The 26,491-nt window shown below is 37.1% G+C and overlaps 1 protein-coding gene across 1 annotated transcript in view; it reads left to right on the forward strand.

Annotated features, from left to right (window-relative positions):
* The window catches only part of PRKDC (protein kinase, DNA-activated, catalytic subunit), an 80,275-nt gene that overhangs the window by 22,797 nt on the left and 30,987 nt on the right, over positions 1-26,491 (forward strand). The window contains exons 31-60 of the mRNA XM_065751955.1: positions 677-931; positions 1,925-2,151; positions 2,984-3,192; positions 3,324-3,456; positions 4,308-4,466; positions 4,815-5,018; positions 6,293-6,478; positions 7,412-7,516; positions 8,818-8,985; positions 9,321-9,448; positions 10,932-11,139; positions 12,105-12,283; positions 13,148-13,316; positions 13,852-13,917; positions 14,260-14,332; positions 14,540-14,688; positions 15,634-15,771; positions 15,969-16,088; positions 17,035-17,178; positions 17,388-17,539; positions 18,067-18,198; positions 19,714-19,825; positions 20,827-20,951; positions 21,045-21,194; positions 21,630-21,803; positions 22,645-22,743; positions 23,405-23,615; positions 23,987-24,176; positions 24,514-24,726; positions 24,963-25,075. Of these exons, the coding sequence (XP_065608027.1) occupies positions 677-931; positions 1,925-2,151; positions 2,984-3,192; positions 3,324-3,456; positions 4,308-4,466; positions 4,815-5,018; positions 6,293-6,478; positions 7,412-7,516; positions 8,818-8,985; positions 9,321-9,448; positions 10,932-11,139; positions 12,105-12,283; positions 13,148-13,316; positions 13,852-13,917; positions 14,260-14,332; positions 14,540-14,688; positions 15,634-15,771; positions 15,969-16,088; positions 17,035-17,178; positions 17,388-17,539; positions 18,067-18,198; positions 19,714-19,825; positions 20,827-20,951; positions 21,045-21,194; positions 21,630-21,803; positions 22,645-22,743; positions 23,405-23,615; positions 23,987-24,176; positions 24,514-24,726; positions 24,963-25,075 (4,691 nt within the window). The remainder of the gene's footprint in view (positions 1-676; positions 932-1,924; positions 2,152-2,983; positions 3,193-3,323; positions 3,457-4,307; positions 4,467-4,814; positions 5,019-6,292; positions 6,479-7,411; positions 7,517-8,817; positions 8,986-9,320; positions 9,449-10,931; positions 11,140-12,104; positions 12,284-13,147; positions 13,317-13,851; positions 13,918-14,259; positions 14,333-14,539; positions 14,689-15,633; positions 15,772-15,968; positions 16,089-17,034; positions 17,179-17,387; positions 17,540-18,066; positions 18,199-19,713; positions 19,826-20,826; positions 20,952-21,044; positions 21,195-21,629; positions 21,804-22,644; positions 22,744-23,404; positions 23,616-23,986; positions 24,177-24,513; positions 24,727-24,962; positions 25,076-26,491) is intronic.

Consider the following 26,491-nt stretch of genomic DNA (forward strand, 5'->3'; position numbering starts at 1 on the left):
GACTGGCTATAAGGAAGTTTTCCAGTAAGGGTGGGGAGGCACTGGCATGAGTTGCTGAGAGGTGCTGGGAGCCCCTCTTGGAGTACTCAAGGCCAGGCTGGATGAGGCTCTGAGCAACCTGATCCAACTGTGTGTGTCCCTGTTTATTGCAGGAGGTTTGGACTAGATGACCTTCAAGGGTCCCTTTCAATTCAGATGATTCTAGGATTCTGTGATCTTTGCTTTCTAAATGCTGTGCATTCCTTTTCTGTATGTTTTCTGGGCAATATATTATTAGAAAAAATATTTTCGAAGTAGATGTCTCCTCACTGCTATTTAGATGCTAATGTTGGAAAACAAATGTTGTGAGAACCTCAGGTTTTGGGTTGGGGTTGTGGATGTGGAAGAGACTGTTACTGAATACTTCCTTCTGGTCAGGAAAGAGAATTTCTAGGCCTGAAGCTGCTGTTATATATTGCTATGAGGGCAGCATTTGCTGGCTGGGAATACTGGGAGTGGCTCACAAGTTAGCCTCTTCCTTGTGGTTAACTTCTGTGGTATGACAATAACTTCTATACTAGGTGGTCCAAATGAAAACACAAAATTTGACTATGATAGCCCATTTGCCTCTAATTTCTTGTGACTTTGAAGTGAGTTGTTTTCCTGTAGAATTCATATGTGTATTCATTTCTATCAGGAAACAATTCTCCATCTTCTTGGCTGGCTGAAGTTTTAAAAAAGAGGGACGTTTCCTTCCTTATTAATAAATTTGAAGGAGGTGGCAGCGATGCCAAAAGCCCATCTGGGATTCTTTCTCAGCCAACTCTCCGTGATATGCAGGAGCCCTTTAGTTTACAGACTGTCATGCGGTGGATGGACATGTTCTTAGCAGCGCTGGACTGCTACAATACTTTCTTTGAGCTGCGAATGATCAAGCCTCATGAAATACTGGGTGAGTGATTAACAGTTGCATAAGGTTATTTGTGCCTGTTGAGGAGGAGGAGCTCCAAGAGGAGTTCCCACCTCAGACTTAAAGGCTTTGTCTTAAATATAGAGTCAATGAATTTTACAAACTCTCAAAGATCTTAATGACAATTGAGATTGGGTTTTGGTTGTTTTTATTTTTGGATGAAGAAGTACTTTGTTAATGCTGTATCTTTAAAAATGTTTCCTCTCAGTCCTGGAAATATACCATTAAATACCATTAAATTTCTCTCACTCAGTCATCCACTCACCAGCAACTTGTTTTTTCCCATCTCAACTTCACAAATCAGACCATACTGCTGATTTCCCTCTGCTGAGCTGAGCCGTAGATTTTGATATAGTCCTGTTCAGTTGTTTACATGTTCTTTATTGTTGCCTGGAAGGAGCTATGAGAAAGCAGTGAAAGAAGACCCCTTCTTACTTCACGTTTTTACATCAGTTTGATACTTGAACTGTTTTGCATTTGATCATCTACATAATAAACAGTGTAAACATTGAGCCTCAACCAAAAGGTTTTCTTTTAATTTTTCATTCAGTTCTGACCAAAGTGCTTTTTAATCACTGACAGTACAGTTGCATGGAAGTCTCGTGCACACAGTAGGTAGTCTGCCTGTGTCACCTCTATCTTTATTTAAAACAATATTATAAGATCATTATTAGATGCAGTTAGCATTCAGCCAAGCTATTCAAGACTATGGATTTAAAATTTTAATCCTTATTGCATGTGCCTAAATAATCCTTGGTAATTATATGTATATAATGATCAGTAATTAGAAAGCTACGCTTCACTGCTCAGAATGTTAATTTGCAAATGACATACGACTTCCAGGAAATACTGATGTGAGATGTGGTGGTTTTTCTGTTCGTTATCCCAGCACAACTGTTTTCTTCCAAGCACAAAATAATATGTAGAAAAGCTGGGAGCTGCTGTCTCATTTCTGCTTACTGTGATTTTTCTTAGGTGTAAATGAAAGGTCCTCATTCTTGGAAGCCGTGGAGTTCTTCCTTGAAACTATTGCCTTGCATGATATCCATGCAGCAGAGCAGTGCTTTGATTGCAGATCAAGAGGCAACGTATTCAGTCCACAAGAGAGAGAAATGTATAATTACAGCAAGTGTACAATTATCGTGCGAATCTTGGAGTTTGTCACCATGATCCTGGAAACATGCCAGCAGGATTTCTGGAAGGTAGGCACTGAAATCTATAGTGAGTAAAAAGTACAAATTGTATTTGTAATTATGTTGAGGTTCATTTGCTGGATAACATATCCTTAGTGGTTTGTTTCTAATTGTTGACTAAACATCACCGTTACAATCTTTGCATGGACGAGAATGTATACCACTGCAGAGATTAATTTTAGTGGTTGATAGAGTTTTGAATAGAAAGATGAATATTTCCTATATATTCCAGTAAGGAAATTGACTGATCTGAATGGAATACTTCCAACAAGTATTTCTTCAGGAGGCCTTATTGCCTTAAGTTTGTCATGGTGATAGCTACTTAAAAAGCAGAAAGTGAGACTGGCAATTTGTTCTTGAATTCAGAAAAAATGTTCAAATCTCTGAACTTACCTAGCTTAGATGTAATGCAGACTGTAATGAAAGCTATAGAATATTGTATCTGTGGAATATACAATGCCAGATAGAGTTCTGAGACTGTCTGTTGTTTGTGAACTGTAAACAAGTAAATGTTTAATTGTGTGCATGGGGATGTATGTCAGGATTTCCAAGTGATTACAGATGCATAATTAAGACTGAAACAGGCCTACGTGGATATAAAAAGATCTCAATTCCCATTTGATAGCATACATCCTATGTATTTTTATGGATGCTTTATTTTTGTGCATTAGCACAAGTCATTGAAATTCATACACTTAATAGAAGAAAGATAGTGCCATTTCTTCAGAATAGTTACATTTTCTTTTAGCTCTAAGGAGTAATGGTTAGTAATGAAGAATAAAATGCTTTTAAATCCTTCTGGATTTCTGTAAGGTTTCTTTTAATGTTTTATTCTTTCTAGCTACTTGAGAAGGAATTGCTTAATGTGAACTTTGTAGAGCTTGTGGTGATGACAGTGTGTGATCCATCACATATAGGATTTAATACTGCTGATGTACAAGTCATGAAAAATCTCCCAGACATCTCAGTGAGACTCTTGAAAGCTTTGATGAAATCTCCCTATAAAGAATATTTGCAATTATGTTTAAAAAAAAGAATCACCCCACAGAGGTAAGTAGGAGCTTTCTAGTAAGCATATGCCCAGAACTAATGAAATTGGAATGAGAAATACAAAATTATATTGTGTACAATTGTAAATAGATATTCCCACCACTCTAACATTGTCTTTCTTTTCTCTTTAGCTTTGAGGACCTTTGTTTTGTTGATCTGTTTAATTCAGATGTGCGTTTTGATCAAGTTAGGTTTAGTGCTATTCTTTCTGCTTGCAAGCAACTCCAGAAATCTGGTCTGCTTCAGTCTGTTCTTCACAATCAGGTAATTGTTTATCCAGAAATTAATTCTGAATATTTTTATTAAGATAAAAGCTTTACACATGTAGAAGTCTAGTATGAAAACTGAGAATAGCAGGTGAATTTACAAGGGATGAGATCAACAGTGAAAAGCTGGTGTTGAATGGGACCAAAAATAGATGGGTTATACTTATTCTACGAATCTACCCCAGATTTTCCCTTTCATTGAACTTCTTAGGAGAGCATTTTCTTGGTCCTCAAACATCCTGACAAATAGCAATTCTGCAATCCAAAAAGCAGTATCTTATTTTACGCAAGTCCATTTGACTGTGAAGAAGTGTTGCGCCAAGTCTCTGAAACACAAGGGTGAACTTTTTTCCAAGGACAGGAATGTCCATTTGCTGATCTGAAGTAGGTTTGAGCTGCAGGAAAGCAGGCTAGAGAGCGTTTAAGACTGAGGGTGTAGGCTACATTATTCAAACTAATTATTCCTATTTCATTTCTATGAGCACTTACCATCCATCTTTTATGTCTTAAATCCTAGAACTTAGATTATAGCACAGCAGTTCTCAAGGAACTGCCTGACTTACTGCTTACAGCCCACCCATTCTCATTGTGTTCCTGTAGTGTTGTCCTCTCCCAGATTTCTTTCACATCTAAATCATTTGGAAATGTTTCAAAAATTGTTTTGAACCTTGTGCACAACAGGATCATCTGATTAAAAACTTTGCTGTTCAATTAGGAAGGAGTCTCGTGATGGTATATTTGCATTGCTTTATGAGATATTGGGTTGGAGTTTGTTTCCTAGACAAATGGATTAAAAAGCCTGTGTTATTTTTTCAGCTTGTATTCATTGACATTTCTTTCCTCTTATAGGATGAAGAGCCCCGTCCCTCAGTTGGCTCTAAGCTTCTGTCAGCTGTTTATAAAGGCATTGCCCCTGGGAGTGAAAGGCACTCTCTTCCATCGGTAGATATCAGCAGTAAGCGATTAGCTGACAGACTCCTACAGCTTGCCTTTGCCATTGATGACCAGGTAGGATGTGGTTCTCCAATCTGAATAACTAACCTTCAACTTTCTATTTTCAGGAACTGTTCTGTAACGAGAATATATATTTTGGGTAAAAGAAGCTTTATTCATACTCCTACAGAGAAGCTGCAAACGCTCTCTGGTTTTATCAAGGGACAAAAGGAAATTTTATGTAAAAAGCATTTCAGTATTTTGTTTATGCTTTATTCTTCTATTTTGTGGCAACATGAAACAGTTTGAGATGGGAGATTTTTTAATAAAAAGAAGATGTTGTTCTGTTGGGGTTTTTTTTTGTTTTTTTTTAATTCTTACTTAATGCATTTGAGATAACTATCACTACCTTATACTTCACAGTGTGAGGAGCTAGTAAGTCTGCTGTTGAACACAGTGGTGTTATCTGTGCCATTATCAGAATCATCAGAGAGGAACTTTGTCAATTTTACTCATGGACAGTATTTCTACAGCCTGTTTTCGGACACCATTAATCAACAGCTGCTAAAAAATCTGGACGCAGTCATAATCCATCTTATGGAGTCATCAGTCAGCAATCCCCAAATGGTATTAAACTTCTTCTTTAAAAGGACAAAGTCAAATGGCAGTGTTAGAAGTAAGACTTCTTTGTTATGTTTGGAGGTAACTGGGTGTCTTCAGTTGCACTTGGGAAGCATGGTATTGATCGGGTTTTTTAGTGGTTTATTTTGCCTTTTTGTGTTTTTTGTTTGCTTTTGTTTTGTTTTTGGGTTGCTGGCACTGCCTTTATGGTCCTTGTCAACCTGACCTGAGTGGAAAGTGCTTGCCTGTTACCTACCCTGAGATCTGTGAATTTCAGGAATTTGCATAGAACATCTGAAGAACATCCATTCAAAGCAAGCCTGTTAATTCCCTTTTTTGTGTACTATGTAAAATGATGTATTATGGAAAAGAATTGACTGCAATACAGTCATTTGATAAGGCATTTATTTGGTTTTATGTGATTTTTTTTCTTACCAAAAAAACCAAAGTTTTTTTAAACGTACCCATACAAATCCACTGAAATCACCATACGGATGACAGTAATCCTGTTTAATTCCTAACTATTTGAAAGGAGAATGTGGAAGTCATGCTTAGGAGTCAGTGATCAGCATTTTTAGTCACATCTGAAGCTGTAAACATACTCCAAACAAGCTATGGACAAGTATATTACAAGTTTTATTTCTGTTCTCCGAATTCTTGCTATTAAGTTATATAGGTGGCTCTCCGGTTTCTCAGTTCCACACTAAATAGTATCTTCAAGTATTGATCTTCAGTGTTACTCTGAATGATTATTTGTTTCTCTGTGTTCACACAAAGTGTATTTGAGCGAATGCTACATTGTAGTTTGAATAGAACAGGAAGGAGTTTAGTGGAAGTCTTTAACCTGTTCAGATTTAAATCTAACATTGCTGTGTGATGCAGTAAATTGAAAATCCTCCCCGACACATTAGCAGACTTAATTTGAAAGTTTCTTTATCGGGTTCTTAATTTCCATTCAGAGTAGTTTTTATTAAGGATGTGGGATAGAAGTGTAAAATCTTCTGATTTTAGATCCTAGATTTATTCTTTCCACGAAGTCAAACTAGAGAGGTGCTTCTAATTTAGGTACTTTTAGGACAGATGGTGATTCAGACAAAATGATCTGTCTGAAGCTGATGGGAGATTCGTCATCTTCCTCTAACAAGCACTTCTTGGTTGGCTTTCTCCTGAATCCATGGTTTGTTTGTTTGTTTGCTTTTACCCATGATTGCCCATACTAGCAACGAGATACCATCCTCATGTTGTTTGGAAGGCAAGAATCTCTATGTTTTTCCTTTCAGGTTGGAAGCATTTTGAATGGCATGTTAGATCAGAGTTTTAGGGAGCGTACCATACGCAAGCAGCAAGGAATGAAACTGGTCACAGCACTACTGAGAAACTGGAAGAGACTTGACAGCTGGTGGGCCAAAGGTTCATCTCCTGAGAGCAAAATGGCAGTCTTGACTCTGCTAGCAAAAGTTCTCCAGGTATGCATTATTTTGTAACCAGGTAACTTTTCTAATTCTATAGGAATATATCTTGGTTTAAAGGAATAGTTTTCTTTGTTTCTCTTATGTTTGGGGGGGAAAGCTGGGTAATAAGAGTCTGGTGGTTTTTTTTTTATTATTATTTTGTTTTTTTTCCAAAGTACAAAAAATATTTGGACAGGCAGAAATTACTGCATTTTGCTCTTTTCCCCACCAACCTTCTTATTTTAGCTGCCCACATATTTTCCCATCTTTTTGCCTTCTGGAGAATTGGTGCAAGCATGGGGAGTAAACTTAGAAAATGAACGTTCTCTGATATCATTTATTCTGTCTTGTTGTTATCTAGGAGGTCACAACAGAGCTACCTAAATCAACAGCCTGCTGGAAGGTTTTAATTTTTAGGACATCTAACTTTGGTTACATTGGGGTTTTCCTTAGTGTGTTTTTTTTTTTTTTTCTGTCTGAAGGCAGAATTTATCTACTTAGCCCATTATCTTTTTTATGAACTTGTAAAAGTAACCATGTATAAACATATACAAATATTCACTTACTGATTATCTTTGAAACTACAAATATCATTATTTTCAACGAATCTTTTTGAAGGTATGTTATGGGGCACATATTGTGAATTGTATTGCTGTATTAATGCTTGTGAAGTGACTAATAAAAAATCTAGCTTTGAGATGTAGCTTGACTTTTTTTTGAACTGGAAAATATCCATGCTTGTTTGTATAGCATAGGGGCTTCTAGAATTCTTACTGATAGACCCTCTAAAACCAAAACTAGCATATGTACTTTCTGTTCATTCAGTATATTTTTGAAAACATGATTCTGTAGCACACGGGTTGTCTTTTTGTTCACTAATATAAGGATCTCTCAGATTAGATCAAAAACAAATCCTTTTTTAAATTTTTTTAACTTCTGTCATTCCAGATAGACTCTTCAGTTTCTTTCAATACCAGTCATGAAGCATTTACAGCTGTTTTTGATACCTACACCAGTCTACTTACTGATCAGAATTTAGGCTTAAATCTGAAGGTAAGTTGCTCACTTAAGTATCTTTCCTGATCTTTCTGGATTAGAATGTTAGTGGTTAATGAAATCCCTTGTTAGTAGAGTTCAGTTTTTACTTTAGTTTGCACACTGGCATTGCTTCCATTTTTTTTTAATTCCCCTGTTCAGCTTCCTAAAAATTGTAAATACTTGTTTGTACTTTAGACAGAAAGCAGTGCCACAGATGCTGTGCTTTTGTTTTGGGTGTAACTCTTTTTTTTCTAGGAAGAATTTACTGTCAGCTGCAAACAGTTTACCACTATTAAGTGTTCATTTTTTGAACTGACAATTAATCAGGCTTTTAGCAAGGACTGGCACTTTCTAAATGTCAAATTGTTATAAACATGTGCAATGATTCCAAGGTCCATGTCTGTAAGACCAGTAACTGCTATATGTGATTTGGTCAAGAGAGGGAGACAGAGTACTGCAAAAAAGTGCAAGTTGTAGGGTGACAGAATCGCATGGAATCACAGGATTGTAGGGGTTAGAAGTGACCTTTAGAGATCTTTGTGTCCAACACCCTGCTGAAGCAGGTTCTCAAACATAGGTCAAACAGTAGGTCAAACACATAAGCATCCAGATGAGTCTTGAATAGCTGCTGAGAAGGAGACTGCACTAAATCTCTGGGCAGCTGTTCCAGTGTTCCATCACTTGCAGTAAGAAAATTCTTCCTTGTGTTAAAAGGCAACTTCCTGTGCTCCAGTTTCTTCCCCTTGCCCCTTGTTCTATTGCTTTATGCTACCAAAAAGAGTCCTCCCTCACTTTCGATATTTATAAACAGTTACGACATCTTCTCTTAGCCTTCTGTTCCCCTGACTGAAAAGTCCCAGTTTTCTCATACAGGAGATGCCCCAGGCCCTTAATTGTCTTTGTTGCCCTTTGCTGAACTCTTTCTAGGTTATCCCTGTCTTTTTTGAACTGGACACAGTATTCCAGATGTGGCCTCACCAGGGCAGGGTAGATAGAGAAGGATCTCCTTCCTCAATCTGCTGGCCATGCTAAAAAGAGATCCCAGAATACCACTGGCCTTCTTGACCACAAGGGCACGCTGCTGTGTGGATGGTAGTGCATAAGCTTCAGGCCAGAAGTCTGAAATTTTGTACTTAAAAAGTACAAAAAGTACTACCTTAAAAAAGAGCAGCTACCTGATTTATCTTTCGATTCACCGAGCCTTTGAATCAGTAAGCACAACCATTGCTGATTCTTTTGTGATCCTCAGATGCTTTGTAATTAGTGAATGATTTTCTTTTAGTTTGAAGCTTTTTTTTTTTTTCTTTTATCTTCAGGGCCAGGCAGTGATAATTCTTCCGTTCTTCACTAATCTGCCTGGAGAAAAACTTAATGACCTCAAGAATGCTCTTGATCAGCTTGTAGCTTTCAATTTTCCCATGAGTTCAGATAAGTTTCCCAAAGGAACCTTGAAGCACAATAACTATGTAGACTGCACTAAGAAGGTTAGTATCTTTCAGAGATGATTATGTAATGAGAAGCCTAATTGAACTGTGTCCAGATACAAATGCCTATATAACACGTGGGGGTGTGCATGTATGTATATATTGCAGAGGTATGTGTGTTTCTATATATCACACAGTCTGGAATTAGAAAGATAGGCTCAGTTCCCTTAAGGAAATCAGCTATTAGAGTTATTAATTTTTTATCCAGTCGTTGAATTTACATATACAGATTACATATATATGTTTTGAGTAACTGCTTCTGATTGATAGGGAAAAGTTGGGTGGAACTGACTTGATTTCACGTAGCTCCTTACTTTGTTCTGTCTTTCTTTTAGTTTTTAGATGCATTAGAGTTGTCTCAGAGTCCAATGTTGTTGCAGTTGATGACAGAAGTTCTCTGTAGGGACCACAGACATTCTATGGAGGACTTATTTCAAGCCAGCTTCAGAAGAATTTCCAGAAGGTAAGTTTTGGTCTGTTGCATTTTGCTCTTGGTCTCAGTGAATTTTTGATGATGTAAACGTCTTTATTATTATTATTATATTGTCCATATAACGGTGATAGATAACATCATAACATTTCATATAATACGTTTAAGTTAAATAGTACTTTTGTCCAAAATGTCCAAAACTTTTGTTCTGTTCCAAAATATTTCTGAAGTGGCACCAACTTATAGATGACAGGCAGTTCCTGCACAAATTCTGTGAAGCTTTCTTTAATTGACTCGTTCTGGCAGAATGAAATTGAAGGTAGTAGTTGTGTGCTGTATGCAATACCTATGTTTGGTATCACTACGTAACCACAGTGCTTGCATAAGTAAATAACACTTAAATTGTCAGCAAGTTAATTTGTTCAACACCCTTGGAAGTAGAACAGCATTTTTTTTTTTAATTAGAGTGTTTCCAGAATGATGTTTTGTTGACAAAAACATACTCTGCAGGACAGTTCTTCAGTCTGGAAACCAAACATTCAGTTTATGATGGACTATTAAGTAATGACTGTTTTGAAGCATGGTTTCCTGCGTGGAGTCATTTATCTTATGCTCAAATCGCATTTTTTGAATTCTAGCTACTATAAAAATATTGAGAACAGTGATTCACTTAGGATCATGGAATATCCTGAGTTGGTGCATACAAGGATTATCAAGTCCCAATCCTGGCTCTACACAGGACCAGTCAAAATTCAAACCCTACGTCAGAGTGTTGTCCAAACTCACCTTGAACTCTGTCATCTTGAGACTGTGACCAGCACCATGAGGAGCCTGTTCTAGGGCTTGACCACTCTATGGTTAAGAACCTTGTCTTAACACACAACTTGACCCTCTCCTGACACAGTTCCATTCCATTCCATTGGGCCCTGTCATCACCAGAAAGCATAGATCAGCACTGCCCCTCCACTCCCCCTGTGAAGCTGCAGCTGCCATGAGGCCTTCCCTCAGCTCCTCTGCTCTGGGCTGGACAAACCCAGGGACAGCAGCCACTCTTCACACACCTTGCCCTCCAGAGCCTTCACCATCTTCATAACCCTCCTTTGGACATGTTCTAATAGCTTTATTTCCTTCTTATACTGTGGTGCCCAAACCTGCACACAGAGCCCAAGGTGAGGCCATACCAGCTCAGAGCAGGAAAATCCCTTTTGTGATCTTCTCCCATTTGCTTCCACCTTTCATGTATACCAGATGCAAACTTTTATTTATTTCTTTTTAGATAGAGACTTACAAAGTTAGTGGTGATTTTTGTATTAAACCATCAGAGATGCACAAGCAAGTTTACCATTTGTTGCAGAGCAAGAAGCTGAGAGCTTCTGTAGAAAGTTTGATGGATCTTACATGCCTTGTAGGTTACCTAAGTATGAATGAACAAAGACAATAATTTAATGACAGAAGTGTTTTAAAATGCAAATGGAGTCTGGTAAGAATGAATTTTATTGATTTCTGTCTTACTTAGGAGCAGCACTGACAAACAAGTGGTACTGCTGGACACTGTTCACAAGATGTTCCAGAACGAAGACCTTCTTCCGAATACTGTCCGTCAAGCTTTTGTGGATCGCTCCCTCCTTACTCTCATGTCACACTGCAACTTGGATGCATTGAGAGAATTCTTTTGCAAGATTATAGTACAGGCTATGGATACACTTAATTCCAGGTTTACAAAGGTATGAAATAAATTGGGAAATGTAAAGTTGATTGTCTCTATATAAATTTTGCTTAGATTTTATTTAAATGCTATAACTGAAACCACTTGCTTTCAATTGTGCCAGTTGTCTATATCTTACAGTATTAGTTTTTCCTGATTACATTTTGATTCTCTTGCTTTGAGGTTAATGTACATTCATGTTTCTTCTGTGTATAGTTGAAAAGTCATCTGTAAAAAAGGGATCTGAGGTTCTATCAAAATCCATCCTAACTTCTAAGTTTGATGTGTAGTCTACTATTACATTGTGGTAGAAGGGCATTAGATCTGTGTAATGACAGCCCTTGGAGAGAGGATGGTAGCTCTGTGCTTTTAATCACTTGCTGAAGGATCTTGGCCACAAGCAGAAGATAGATGTGTTTCTTTGTATACTACTTGTCATCAATCTGAATTCAATTCAGTGATTTTGTTGTCAGTGTGTGTACTCTTGCTGCAGTTCTCTTCCACACCTTAGTTTTTCTGATGCATCTGCGTAAGAGCAGCGGCACAGACAAGGTGCTGAAATGATCCAAATTTAGAATAGTTCAGTTGGAAAGGACCCATGAAGATCCATCTAGTTCAACTTCTTGACTACAGGAAACAGACAATTCAGACTGACAGATTTGTCTCCTCATGTTGCTCTTACAGGTGTGTTATGCTTAAGGTGTCCTGAGCCTGAGATGTTATTTGATAGTCTGCATATATTACTCCGGTATCACTCTAATTATTTAGTCAATTGTAGTTAAGACAGTTTACCTGATAAACAAATCAACATGGTTTTAATAGCTGTATTACACAGGAACTCTGAATTGTAAGTTATTTTCTTCTAAGTTGTAGTAGATAAAAGTAACCTGAAGGCTATTTAGCAGTAACTAGAGTAACCATGGTCCTCCTTAGTAAGGTCAACAGCTAGGATATTTTTCTGAGGCTTTGCTTATTTGTTTTCAGTCCAATGAATGTGTTTTTGATACACAAGTCACCAAGAAAATGGGTTATTACAAACTCCTGGAAGTGATGTATATACGTCTTTCAAAAGAGGATGTCCACTCCAAGGATTCTAAAATTAACCAAGCTTACCGTGGCTCTGTAAGTGTAGAAGGAAATGAACTTACCAAAGCACTAATGAAGTAAGATTCTTTTTTTCTTGTGCTTCCTTTCAATTTCTAATTAGATTTTGGGTAGATATTCTTTTTTGATATGTCATGTAAAGCAGAGGTGTGACTTGGGCAAGGATGAATACCATCTGGGGTGCAGCTTTTGGTTTTAAGTGGTATACTCAGTATTTAATTTACATTTGATAAACTGATCTTGAACATGGAGGTTGGAATAAGATCTTTAAGGTCCTTTCCAACCTGAGCAGTTCTATGATAATGTAGAATCCTATGTCAGCATGACTTCTACCTCCTTGTTTTCCCAGTTTTCTTTTTCTTGCTTTTCAGTATCGTTATTTATCTTTAAATTTCAGTTTGAGTATTCTTAAACACAAAAGAATCATAATGCATCCAATAGGATTTAAAAGCTTTGTGGGTGGTTGTTTTTTTTTTTTTTTCCCCACTATGATTTGCTTAAGATTTGTAGGTGCTTATGGGCAAAAGGCCTATAAAACTGTTATTTAAACTAGTTTTCTGTCTGGTCCATAGTGTAGATTAGCATGCCTGTCCACTGATAAGTTGCTGGGGAAGAGCCACATGACTCATTTGTGTATGAGGTGAAAGATATCTTCATTTTCTATGAAAATATCCTCCCGTCTCCTTGGCATTAAGGATGGCTGTGTAGATACCAGTGGAAGTTGGCTGTGCCATTGGTGAATGGTACAATTATGATTTAGTGCTAATACTTCTCTAGTGATATAGAACTCTTGAAATTCCATTGATGCTGTCTTTGGTTAGAAGGCCTTTCTAACCAAAGCACGGGCTCATTAAAGACAAGGAAAAAAATCAATGAAGACTTTTGGTGTTTACATGTCCAGTTTTGCCTGTTCTTATTTTCAGGTCATGCTATGATGCATTTACAGAAAACATGGCAGGGGAGAGTCAGCTGCTGGAGAAGAGGAGGCAGTATCACTGTGCAGCATATAATTGTGCTATTGCTGTTATCAGCTGTGTCTTCACTGAAAGTAAATTTTATCAAGGCTTTCTCTTCACTGAAAAATCAGAGAAGGTGAGAATCCATTGTTGCTTCGAAAAAGTTTTCAGAGCATGAAACATGAAGAAATGTTGCTTGGTGGCAAAAAATCAATGAATCAAAGTTGAATGACTGGTAATTATATAATGAACTACCCAGCGAGGCAGTAGAAGTAGTTGACTTTCTTTCCTCTTCATGTCATTTGAATTGTGGATGAAGGCTTTGCTGTGTGTTGGGAGTGGGTAAAGTAGGGATAGATTTACCGCTTTCTCTCCGCACTCAATCAATTTTCTAATATACAAGAAAACACCTATTAAGATTTCCAGTGCTTGAAATATACATGAATAAGAGAAATCCTTTTTAAAGAGTGCATTGCCTATGCTTTGAATACTCAAGCAATTGAGTTTGAAAATTTTTAAGCAATTTTCTTAAGCGTTGATCTAAAACAGAACTGGCTGTGTTTTCTGTACTTTGAACTTTTACAATAAGCAAGATAATACATCAGAGCAATTGTTATTAAATTATAACAGCATTATAACTTTGATATTTTCAAATTTTCTTTGGTTTGCAGAACTTGCTGATCTTTGAAAACTTGATAGACTTGAAGCGTCAGTACACGTTTCCTGTAGAAATCGAGGTGAGTGGAAGTTCTGAGTTTTGGTATTGGTATTTGGTATTCATGAGTATATCTGTAGCAGTGTATTGTGCACGCAAAGGAAGAACATTCCATAGCAAGAAAACAATGGAGTGCTCCTCTAATGTTTAAAATTACCTTTTGTTTAGCACACTTCAGTCTGGTATTGAATGACTGTAGAAATAATTGATATAGCTGTTACACTGAAGCTTTAATAATCACCACTCATAACATGGAATCGCATTTGTAATTATACGGTTTGGATTATTTTTGACAATTCTGAGAATTCACACTAAATTTAAATGAAAAAAAAACAGTAACTTAGAAATTCTTTCTATTGCTTAGGTTCCTCTGGAAAGGAAGAAGAGATACATCGCTATTAGAAAGGAAGCCAGGGAAGCTTGGAATGGTGGTCAGGGTATGACTATGAAAAACTGCTCTTACCTTTCATACACTGCTTATTGATGCACTGCTAATTGGCTTCTACAGTACCAGGAGCAAGTAAAAGCTTTCACAGTTCTTTGTCATACAACCAATTCCCATCCACTCTTGGATTCCAGTGGTCAATAAAGGCATGTTTGTTTGTAATAGCTTTGATTAATGGTCTATTCTTTTTCCTATTTAGATGAACCCAAGTATTTAGCTTCTGCATCGTACATGATGGATAGCAGTTTGAGTGAGGAAATGAGTCAGTTTGATTTTTCTACTGGAGTCCAAGGTTTTTCTTACAGCTCCCAAGATGCTACAGCTAGCAGTGCTCACTTCAGGAGGAAGGTAATTTAGTGACTTATGTTCTATGTGTAAGAAGTTTTTATGCTTTTTAGCAATAGTGTGTATATTTAGTGAAGTTGAGAGATGGAAATGGTGTGTTACACTGTGAAAAACAAGGTTCTCTGTTAGTAAAGTGGAGCAGAGCTTATTTGCTGTTGGTTCTTCAGCTGTAGCAATTGTATCAAATAACAAAGTCAATCATGTACAGACTCTAAAGGTACCTATGTTAAAGAGCTTGCCACCTGTTCTACTTGAGGATGGGTTTCTCCAGATGAGGGAGAGGGCTCATGCTGTGTTCTGTTAGTTTTCTTCCACTCTTTTTTCTCTGCACTGTAAGCTGGAGAAAAGCCATGTCCTATGGTGGTTTTCTAAGGCTGAATGGTACAAGTCAGTAGAGTTGTTAAAAAGTGCTTTTTGACTATGTGTGCACTAAGGAATGGCCTGTGATGGTTCTGTTTTGCTCTTAGGCACCTGTTTTCCCCATGTATTTTAGTTTTCGAAGACACTTGACCAAGTTGGCTTTATCAAATGCATAGAATAAATTATTGTTATTATTACATAGGTATTTTGTATCTGTTGTGACACCTTATATTTAACTGTTGTTGAAAGGTATTAAGTGCTGTTCTTCCAGGTCTTCAGCTGTGAAACAAAATTGTTTCTGTGAGCTTCAGAACTCTTCCTACTTCCAGCAGTTGCCCCACCTATACTAGCAGGTAGTAATGTCAGAGCAACATGATACTGACATCTCTAGGCACACAAAGTGAGAGCAATGCACAGCTGGTACATTCATCTGGGAGGCATTTGAACAATGCATCCGATTGATTCCCTGTTGCAGGTTGAGTGTATAGTCAAATCTGTCAATACTGACAATATTAGAGTGAGTCATAGTGTTATCACAATTTAAAAGAAAACACATTTGTATTAATCACAGTAATTTTTTTTTCTCAGGAGACATCAGAATACATGCTTTTAAATGATGAGATGGAACTGGAAATGGATGAACTTAATCAACATGAATGTATGGCACCGATGACCACTCTGATTAAGCATATGCAGAGGAACCAGATCACGCCCAAAGTGGAAGAGGCCAGTATGAGCCAAAAATTTGGCATTGTTTCCCTAGTTATAACATAACAATGGAGATGTGACTGATTGAATTCCTTATTTTGTGGTTTTCATGTCTATACCTATGTGGCTCAGGCAGGGTTGTTTTTTTTTTGGTATGGTAAGCCTCTTGTGTTCAATAATTGAATTGGTTTTTGCTCGTTTTCTTTAAATTTCAGGGCATGGTTCCCATAGACCTTCCTCTTTGGATGAAATTTCTGCATAGTAAGTTAGGAAATCCATCAGTACCATTAAATATTCGCCTCTTCATAGCAAAACTTATTGTTAATACTGAGGATGTGAGTAATTTTTTTTCCTTTTATTTTCTGTTAACATAATAGGTTTTATCAACTGCATAGCTCTTATGTGGTAAAATATGTTATCAACTGAAATGTTGGGAGGAAGTTCAAACTTAATAGTTTGCCATGATGAAAGGGATTGTGTTCATAGCCCCAAAATCCAAGTAGTGCCAGAATTTGGAGGATAAAATAAATGCATTTTGCTCTAAAAGCTATTTCTAGAAATGGAGTGTATCCACAACATGTGTCTTGTGTAAACTATAAGTAATTGATTCACTGATACTGGTTAAGGGATACAGCAGATGGTTTGCCATCTTCGCAGGAGTAAATACAGTGTGTTTTTAATGGTCACAGATGAGTCTTCTTTCGAAATCTGTAGAGCTAGATGATTTTCTGGTTGCAGAAAGGCATAACATAATTTGTCTTTCCCTGAGCAAAAAAAAGCAGTCTCTAACTCTTTCTAATCCTATTTCAGACACTTATTTTAAAGTATGATGTTTGAAATATTCTGAATACAAAATAGAAAACAATTTCAGAATTAATTCAGGAACCCTTAACACTCAGTTAATGCTGCTTTCTTAGTAAAACATGAAATAGAGGTTTGGAACAGTAGGTAAATGGCATAGTCTATCAAATTCTATAAGGACAGATTTTCTGCATGAAGAGATCTTACAGAACTGTATTATGGCAGCCCTACTGAAATAATTACAACTCTACATGAGGATTTGTAAAAGTGCTTATTTTAAGCAGAAGTGAGGAATATAGTTAGGAGGGCTTTTCCTTTTAAAGTCACTTTAATTTTTTGTTGTTGTTATTTCAGACTAGGTTAAACAAAATGCTAAGAAACTGATTTAGCAGTCTCACTTGTAATAATTACTGAACTGGTTATAAAATCGTTGGGTAATCTGTATGTTGTCCTTGATTATTTTTTATCTCTTTCCCAAAGGTTTTCCGACCTTATGCAAAGCAGTGGCTTGGTCCCATGCTGCAGCTTGTTGTTTCTGGCAATAATGGAGGTGAAGGGATTCATTATATGGTAGTGGAAATAGCAGTTACAGTTCTTTCCTGGACAAGTGTAGCTACTCCCAAGGTAAAGAAATGTAAAAATTAATTTTTGACATTGTAATGACTCATTGGTAAATAATGAGTGAGTTTATTTTAATGCACTTCTAATCATTTTCTACATCAATCCACTGTTTCACTTAAATACTAACTTCAAAAATAGCTGATATTCTTATTTGGAAAGAACAGAACATACGTTGGAGTTGCAATGTTTATTTGTGCTTCCATTTGCTGTAGGGAAATATTAAGGATGAGATTTTGGCTAACAGATTGCTTGAGTTCTTGATGAAGAATGCCTTTCATCAAAAACGAGCTGTGTTCAGACACAATCTGGAAATCATAAAGACAGTTATAGAGTGCTGGAAGAACTGTCTCTCCATACCTTACAGGTAAGCAGTTTAGAACTTTATTTTGTTAGTATTTGAAGAGTATTAGTTGAACGTTACCAAAGCAGATAACAAGGTAAATTCAGCTGCAAATGTAAACTTGTTGTCCCTAGAACTAACAGTAGAACTTCAGAACTGAACTCTCCAAAGGATGAAATGTAATTTGTTTAAGCAAATTGAGTGAACATATAGAGAATTACAACAAGCAACAAAAGCGAGAGTAATCTTTGTGAATACTTACTTTTTGTTTGAAATACTATTACTGATTATTACTGCATTCTTTATACAACTTTTGTGATGTGAACTAGAGAATTTGTGTAGGCTGACAATCTCTAATCTGCAAAGACTTCTTCACTGAAGCTAATTTTTACTTCTGCTTTCTACTTTTCTGGTCGAAATGTATACAAGTGTGTGCACTTATTTTCTATAGAGTTTTTGGGTTGTGTGTGTGTGTATATAATGTGCAGAGAAAGTGACTGAGTGATTTGGGGTTTCTCATATATATCATTACTTTTGTTTTTATCCAACAGCTTAATATTTGATAAGTTTTCTAGTGGAGATCCTGATACAAAGGACAACTCAGTGGGAATTCAGCTGCTGGGAATTGTTCTAGCTAACAATTTACCTCCCTTTGACCTGAAGTGTGAAATAGATCGTGTCAGGTAAGAAATGTAACTCATCAAAGAATGATTTTTCGTGAAAGTTTATGAGGAAGAGAACCTCTTAACTTGCCAGCATAAAGTATCAGAGTTTTATTGTTCATTTATTGGGAACTTTTTGATCCATCATCCCCCTGCTATAGTCTGTCACCATGCTTTTTTATCTGCAAACCTGGTGATACCTTCTTAGTACAGGTACTAAGGGCACCAAGTAGGAAACGTGCCCTCCTTGATTTGTTGCTTGTGAACAGAGACAGTTCTGTAGGTGAAGTGGTGATTAGTGGTCATCTTAGCCATACTGACATGAAGTTATTGAAGTGATAAGGGAAGCACTGCCGTAAAAACTTTAACCCTGGATATGGGAAGTGCAGACTTCAGGCTGCTTGGAACTAGTTGACACGATGCCTTGAGGAACTGCTTTTGAAGGCATCGGGGTCTGTCACTGCTGGTCACTTCTTAAACATCAATGTCAGAAGTTAAGTAGGCAGAGCAGTAGGCTGACTTGGCTGAGTAGACTTCTTCTAGAGTTTATATGGAAAAAAAAAGTGTATGGTCATTGGAAGCAAGGTCGAGCAACATGGGAGTACCGCAGAAATGCTGATTGCTGGTGTGGAGAAAAAAATTGTGTGGCCAAAATGCAATCAGAGTGGATGCTGGCCGATTCTGTGAAGAAAAACAAAAAGGGCTTCTTTAAAAACGTTAACACCAAAAGAAGACCAGAGATAACATTGGTCAGTTACTTCATGAAATTGGTCACCTCACAAGTAGGGACACAAAGCAGAGACATTTAGTGCCTTCTTTACATATCTACAACACTGGCAATGGGTTCTGGAATCCCTGGAGCCCTGAGTTGGAAGACTGCAGTAATGGTAAATTCTTAGCCAGCTCCACATTTGTGCAGGACTTAATGCTCTGACTTGATGCATACAAGTCCATGGGGCCTGATGGGATTCATCCTAGAATATAAAAAGCTGGCTGATGTCATTGTGAGACCTCTATCAATTATTTTTCAATAACCTTGAGAACAGGGAGAGGTCCCACTTGACTGGAAGCTGACAAACATCATCACAGTTTTCAAGATGGACAAGAATGTCCTAGCAATTACAGGTGGCCTCACCTCCAGCACCAGAGGGCCCTCCTATATAGCAATACTACTATAGGCAGTGCTGTGCTCTGTTCTCTGCTGACAGTGGCAGGATCAGAGGGAATTGCATGGAGCTGTGCCAGGGAGGGTTTGGGGGGGGTGGGGTGAGGGAAAGGTCTTGCACGAGAGGGCAGTGGGCATGGAACAGGCTGCCCAGGGTGTTGGTCACAGCCCCGAGCTGTTGGAGAGAAGAAATATGGTTTGAATTTTGGGTGGTCCTATGTGGAGCCAGGAGTTTGACTTGATGATCCTCATGTATCCCTTCTAACTTGGATTCTATGGATTTTTGAAATGCAGAGCTATTTTGGAAAATATTGAGAAGGGCATAGGATGGATGGAGTGGTGGCTTGTAACACATCTGCTTTTTGTGTTAGGTATTTTCAAGCTCTGATCAGTAACATGGGCTTATTACGATATAAAGAAGTTTATGCAGCTGCTGCAGAAGTGTTGGGACTTGCTCTTCAATATATTGCTGAGAGGCAAAATGTAAGTAACTGTATTCACTGTGTGACCATTACTGTCTTAAATGTGTATACATCTTTTATATGGCTACTTAGTTCAGCTACAAAAATAAATGTTTTTAGAACCCAGCAGCCTTTGTACTAAGAGGTTAATCAGGATGAAAAAAGCTTTTGATCACACAAAGAGCTGAGTTTGTGCACTACTGTTTTGGAGCTAGAGGTGAATGGGCTTTGTTCAGCTCCTCCGTTTCAGCAACACTGGTGTGTTTAAGTTTTGGGTTTTCTTCTTGTTTTTATTGTTTTTTGATTAGAAAGGAAAATTGGAAGTTGGAAGGTTTAGGGTTACATTTTGAATATCTATATCTGAGGATGTTTATTAACTGGCAAGTTTTGGCGTAAGATGCAATGCTACTATATTTAATTTTGAGCTGTTAGAGCTCACGTGGACAACGAATCCACTTGTTCTTAGAGAGTGGATGAAGTGAATGCAAACCTGTTACTCACTGAATTTTATATTACTGGCACTAAGGGATAGCACGTGATCTCCACAGAAATAAGTTTGAGACAGATACTGGAAGTGTCTCTTTACAGAACTGTTAGTTATCACTAATGGTTTAAATTGGTTTTAAGATGGTTTAAATATATTATCCTATTCAAAGGTAGTTTTTTGACACTTAGTGAAGATTGCTGCTTCATACACTAAATGTCTGGTAAAAATGCCTTATTCTCACATTCACTAGGTGGAAATCTGTCATAATAGTTACTATTTATATAAGCTTGTATTTGATAATTAAGATTTTGGTTCAAAACCAAAGAAAGCTCAGAAGGGCACTGTGAAATGGTTGTATTTCAGCCAGGCATCTTCTGTACAGCAGCCATGAAGCACCATAAGGGCAGTATGAAGCAGGTGAATCTTACCTAGCAAAGTGCAGTATAAACAAAGCAGTACAGCAGCAATGCTGTGTGTTAGTAAAGTGGTTATCGATTTCATGACTGTGCATGTCATACTGTCTTTCTAATTGTCAGATACTTGAAGATCCAGTTTATGATTGTGTCATAAAGCAATTAAAACATCATCAGAACACCCAACAGGATAAGTTTATAATATGCTTGAATAAAATTGTTAAGAATTTTCCTCCTCTTGCTGACAGGTATGTCATGATTTACATGGTGAATTCATTGTAGAACTAGCACAGTAATAGAAACTGTCTTGCTTTTCTTCACGGGCTTATGTTCTTGTTAAGGTTTATGAATGCAGTATTCTTTTTGATACCAAAACTTCATGGTGTGATGAAAAACTACTGTCTGGAAGTAATTATGTGCCGAGCAGAGGAAATACCTGATCTCTATTTGCAATTGAAGAGTAAAGACTTCATCCAGATCATGAAACACAGGTAAGTGGTTGCATGGTTATAAGTGTGAATAAATAGTCTGAGCTTTTTGTAGCCATCACAGGCAGTGTTATAAAAAATTTACACCTCCAGATGCTTTTGGAGATGATGTTTGGCTTTGCTCATTGCTCTCATAGTTTGAGCAAATGGAATCTGAGCGTTAAGGTAACTCAGTGTGAAAAACAAATGAAAAATCATATATAACATTAAGGTGAGGTGTCAGCTGCTGTTCACTGGGGTGAGAATTTCACCTTTAGCACGTATTGCTTTAGCTTTATTCTTACTTCTAGGTTGAACTCTGCAGTATTTACCTAAAGCTTTTTACTTGAAAGCAGATATTGGTAAAATCTGAGCTGATCTCTATGTAGCAATGAAAGGAAAAACAAGGTAATAATTTTTAATTTAATTTTTTCTTTTCTATCCCGTTCTCATCTTTAGGGATGATGAAAGGCAAAGGGTTTGTTTGGATATAATATACAAGATGCTGGCTGCACTGAAACCACCAGAACTTAAAGAACTTCTTCCTGGAGTGACCGGGTTCATCTCTCACCCTTCTGTAATATGTCGACAGCGCATGTATGATATTCTTATGTGGATTTATGATAATTACAGGTATGTATTCACTGCAGATGTTGTCTTTCAGTGGTTTGAAAGCACTTGTTAACACTGTTTTCCAACTTCATGGCCCTCTGTGAAGGATTTTCTAGTTCTCACACAAATGGCTGCTGTGGGTTACCTCAGACCTTCTGCTGTGGTGATTTTATCATTTAAACTAAGGGACAAAGGCTTGGACCTGAACTTAAGCCCAGAACTAGAATGCTACATCAACACAGCACAGTGATGTAATAGGTCTAATGCTCTCATTTTTGTTGTTTTTTTTTCTTTTTCCAGTGTTTTAAGCTGTAGTAAGAATTGCATGCTGTAGAAATTTGGTTGTAGTTAGGAGATGAATTAAAGCACTTTGGCATGATCTTGATCTGTTCGGTCTGATGATATGAGGATATTCCTTCTATTTGACTTTTAAAATGGTGTATGACTGTCCTTGAAGGAAGGTGCTGTTGGCTGTGCTGTGTTGTTGGGTTCTGTTGTGTGCATTTGCCCAAGATAACCATGTACTGTTAGAATGGATGATTCTGGTGATGAACATGCAGGCAGTTTTACTGCAGTATCTCTTGGGAAAAGACCACCGCTTTTTTTTTTTTCCTGTTTTAACCTTGCTAACTCAGCATTACTTCTGCTGGGCCTTTATAATGAAAATCTATTTTTTAGCTTTCTCATTTGTATTTTTTCTAAGTAGCAGAGCGACAAGCCACTTCTGGGGATAAAGACAAAAATGTGGTCATGCCAAGTTGAGATTTTTTTTCTAATAAGGTTCCTCATCCTCTTGTCTGTTATTTTCTTTAATGGGTTGTCTGAGAGAAATCTCTAAGAGACGTTTTTCTCTTAACATCAGTGATCCAGAAAGCCAAACAGATAGTGATTCTCAAGAAGTACTCGGACTGGTGAAAGAAGTTCTACTTCAGGGACTGATTGATGAGAATGCTGAACTGCAGTGAGTAAACAGTGTTGTGATGACTGAAGTAATAAGTCCTCAAGTTGCTCCTCCTTTCTTTATAATATAAGAATCAATAATTAGATGCTCTTAAGATATTTTAATATAAAAGAATAACATTAAGATAATGCTACCTCCTTCCCTTGCAATGAGTTAATTTATAAAATTGTGTCCCACAGCTTCACGACAAATTATAGCGAATCACAGAACTTTTAAGCAAATCTCTAAGCCATGGAAAAACTGTTTCACGGGGTTAGTCCTAACTCTGTTAACATTGGGAAGATTTTCGGCAAGGCCCTCATTGTACACAGATGCATAAATAGATTTGGTGTTGGAGGATGTTGAATTTTTTTTTTTTTTTGTGAAGCAGAAGATAGGAGATCTTAGATCTAAGAACTCTGTGCTTAATCACCCATAGCACTTCTAGAGAGGAAAACAATATAAATATTTATTTTTTAAGAGTAAACCTTTGTAATATCAGTTAAATGGTGTAGAGCATGGGAGATGAATGTTGAAGTCCATGTACTTCAACAGAAGGTCCCTGGTGTGAAAGGTTTAATTGTTGACATAGTTATTGTTTTGTTTAAAATTGACCTTTTTTGATAATGTCACATTTCTGTTTGCAGATAAGAATGAGTAAATTAATTCTTTATTGTTACAGATTAATTGTTAGGAATTTTTGGAGTGACGAGACAAGATTACCTGCAAATATTCCTGATCGTATGCTGATGTTGTTAAGTTCTTTATATTCTGCCAAGATTGAAACACAGTATTTAAGTCTAATCACAAATTTTCTGCTTGAAATGACAAGCAAAAGCCCAGATTATTCCAGAAAAATATTTGAGCATCCACTATCTGAATGCAAATTTCAGGTGAGTAGTAGTGATGTGTTATCCTGTGTGCAACCTTGTGACAAATTCCCTAATGTAGCTGCTGCTTTGATGAGAACGACAGGGTGAAGGCTATTGAAAGTGTGTTTTTGGAATTCATAATTAACCCAGCACTGTTACAGGTGTTGTGTGGTAAACTTTTAAATCAACCTTGAGCTAACCAGTCCAAACTTCAGCAAGCTTTTTTGCTGAGCTGCAGGGAGGGCTTGTGTGTTGTTTGTTTTTGTTGTTTTTTTTAATACCTTGTGTCCAGGATGTTTTAGATTCTATACTTCCATTTCTGTTACTCTATCTTTCAAAGGCAAAAAGCCTCCACTCTTACTGTTCTTATTACTTTTTGTGTGTGTTTATAGGACTTTGTAATTGATTCCAGTTGGCGTTATAGAAGTACCATGCTCACACCTATGTTTGTGGAGACTCAGGCTTCACAGAGTACTAACAGGAATTTATCACAAGAAAGATCCCTTTCCATTTCTGGGTCAGTAGGTGGTCAAGTGAGGGCTACTCAAAGGCAATATGAATTTACACCTACACAGAATATCAGTAAGTCCAGACTTGGAGCCTCTGAAATCTTGTTGTTTACTGTAAGAATGATTCCATTCTTTTTATTCCTGTTGCATGTGAATTTTTAATGTGGAAGTGTAAATACACTTAATACTTAGTATTCAAGAGCTTTTATTTTTTAATGAGGAAAAAAATGTATTCACATTTTTATTGGTCTGATACACTTTTAATGTTCTGCCTAATGTAGAAGTTTTTCTTGCCATCTGTTCTACTTATGAACACTGGGAATTATATTTTTAGGGGCGGGAAATGATGTGCTTCATAGAAGTTTACATTTGGGTTATGCTGACATGTTACTCTTCTACTTTTTTTTAAGGTGGTAGAAGTTCTTTTAATTGGCTAACTGGAAACAGCATTGACACTTTGGCAGAGTATACAGTTCCTTCTTCTGAGTCTTTGTCTTCATCTATGCTGTTAGTTAACAAACGAAGTGAAAAGTTTAAACAAGCAACCTTTAAACCAGTGGGGCCAGATTTTGGGAAAAAAGGGCTGGGATTACCTGGAGATAAGGTGGACAGCAAGACTAAAGGTGCGTAGGCCTTACAGTGCAATTTTTACATTACATTTCAGTCATCTTTGTCAGTTGTTTGCCTGACAGTCTTTTACCATTCTATCTGTAGTTGAATTTTACAGATCTGGTTTCCAGGAGTGTGTGTTGGTAGCAGCACGAATTAAGGCAAAAAGCTAGGTGCTAAGAATTGCCAAAACTGTGTGTTGTGAGGAAGAGAACTGACTCCTTATGGTGATGTTCTATTTTACGCCTAGGTATAGATGAACGAGCAGAAATTTTAAGACTGCGGAGACGTTTCTTGAAGGACCAAGAGAAAATTAGTCTGATTTATGCTAGAAAAGGTGTGGCTGAACAGAAAAGAGAAAAGGTTTGTTATATCAGTTAAGTTTCAAATCTTGTCTCAGTGCCATCTACAGTCTTTTCTTTATCTCTAAAAGTAATTGTGTGAAGAAAGGGTAGGTATAAGATACTGCTACTGTAAGAAGTACAGTACAGCTGTACTTTAAAACTTTACAGCTTTAAAAGGTTTTATTTGAAAATCATGCTATTTTTGTCCTTAGAGCTACATGATGATATTTGACAAGAGCAAGAATAGAGCTAGATAACATTTCTTTTCTTCCACTTAATGTGTGCAAGGTGATTTTATATGATGGAATCACTAGTAACAGAGGGAGATGTTCACAGTAGAAGCTCTTTATGGTGGTTGTCCCAGAACCTAGAAACTGACTCAAAGCAGGAGAACTGTGCAGAAGTAGTTGGAGAGCATTATCCATTGCCTGAAGGTAAACTCAAAAATGTGATACAGCCGATGGGCTAACGTGAACTGTTAAGGACTTCTAATCTGAAGGAAGCTCAGTAAATAATAAGCATTTACCGAGTATTTATTAAAGCCAAGAACTTGGTACTATATGAATTTCTTGGTTCTTAAATATTCATGATTAATTTAAATAGACTGTAGCAGTTTTTCAAAGGTTTGTGTGAGTAAAATAGCAGGTATTATCATCCAAAAATGATAGCAGTTAAACAAGAACAAGGGAATGCAGGATTGAGAATTTTTGAGGCATACTTGTAATTCTTTGCAGCTGCAGACAGTTGTGTAAGTTGAATGTATATCTGGAAGAACCACACAAACACCTATTTTTGTCAGTTTGTTTACTTGTAGACCAAAGTTCCCCTTTCCTCCCACTCTGGAAGAGAAAGAACCTATAAATAAAATGTTCAGTATGACAGTCCAAAAACAAATGAAAAAAATCTGGTGTTCCACACCAAAAGGCTGGAGGAGATCATTAATGTAGCCAAGACCCCTTAAACTTTCCAAGACATCTATTGTACGTTAACACATGTGGATCTCTGTACCTTATGTTAGTACCATACCTGATGGGCCAACAGGAAAATGTAGATCCTGACCAAAAAAGTATTTGGAGATAGCTTTCGCAAAACCCTAATTTCTCCCAGCCTGTTTCTCATGGAAGTTTTTTGAAAATCATCCCTTTGAAGTGGTACAGAATAAGAATGGTTTCAAATGACAACATCCAAAATGTTTTAAGAGAATTAAAAATAGTTAAGCTTTCTTTTTTCTTCTTCCATTATGTCAGTGTATGCATCCATCCACCATCTGCTGGTTTAAAGGCAAGAGGTACAAGTAAAATTCTGGGCTCTAAAGTCACTGTTGATTACTTTATAGCCTGTCTGTGCAAAAAAAAGAAAAAGAGATTGTGTCTATATATGTTAGTAATTCTTGTTCAATTTAAAGGTATTTTTTCAAGCCTCAGCAACAGGCAAG

Source organism: Cyrtonyx montezumae, unplaced genomic scaffold (assembly GCF_038088225.1).
Source record: "Cyrtonyx montezumae isolate F1298 unplaced genomic scaffold, pur_monq_1.0 scaffold_8, whole genome shotgun sequence".
NCBI lineage: Eukaryota > Metazoa > Chordata > Aves > Galliformes > Odontophoridae > Cyrtonyx > Cyrtonyx montezumae.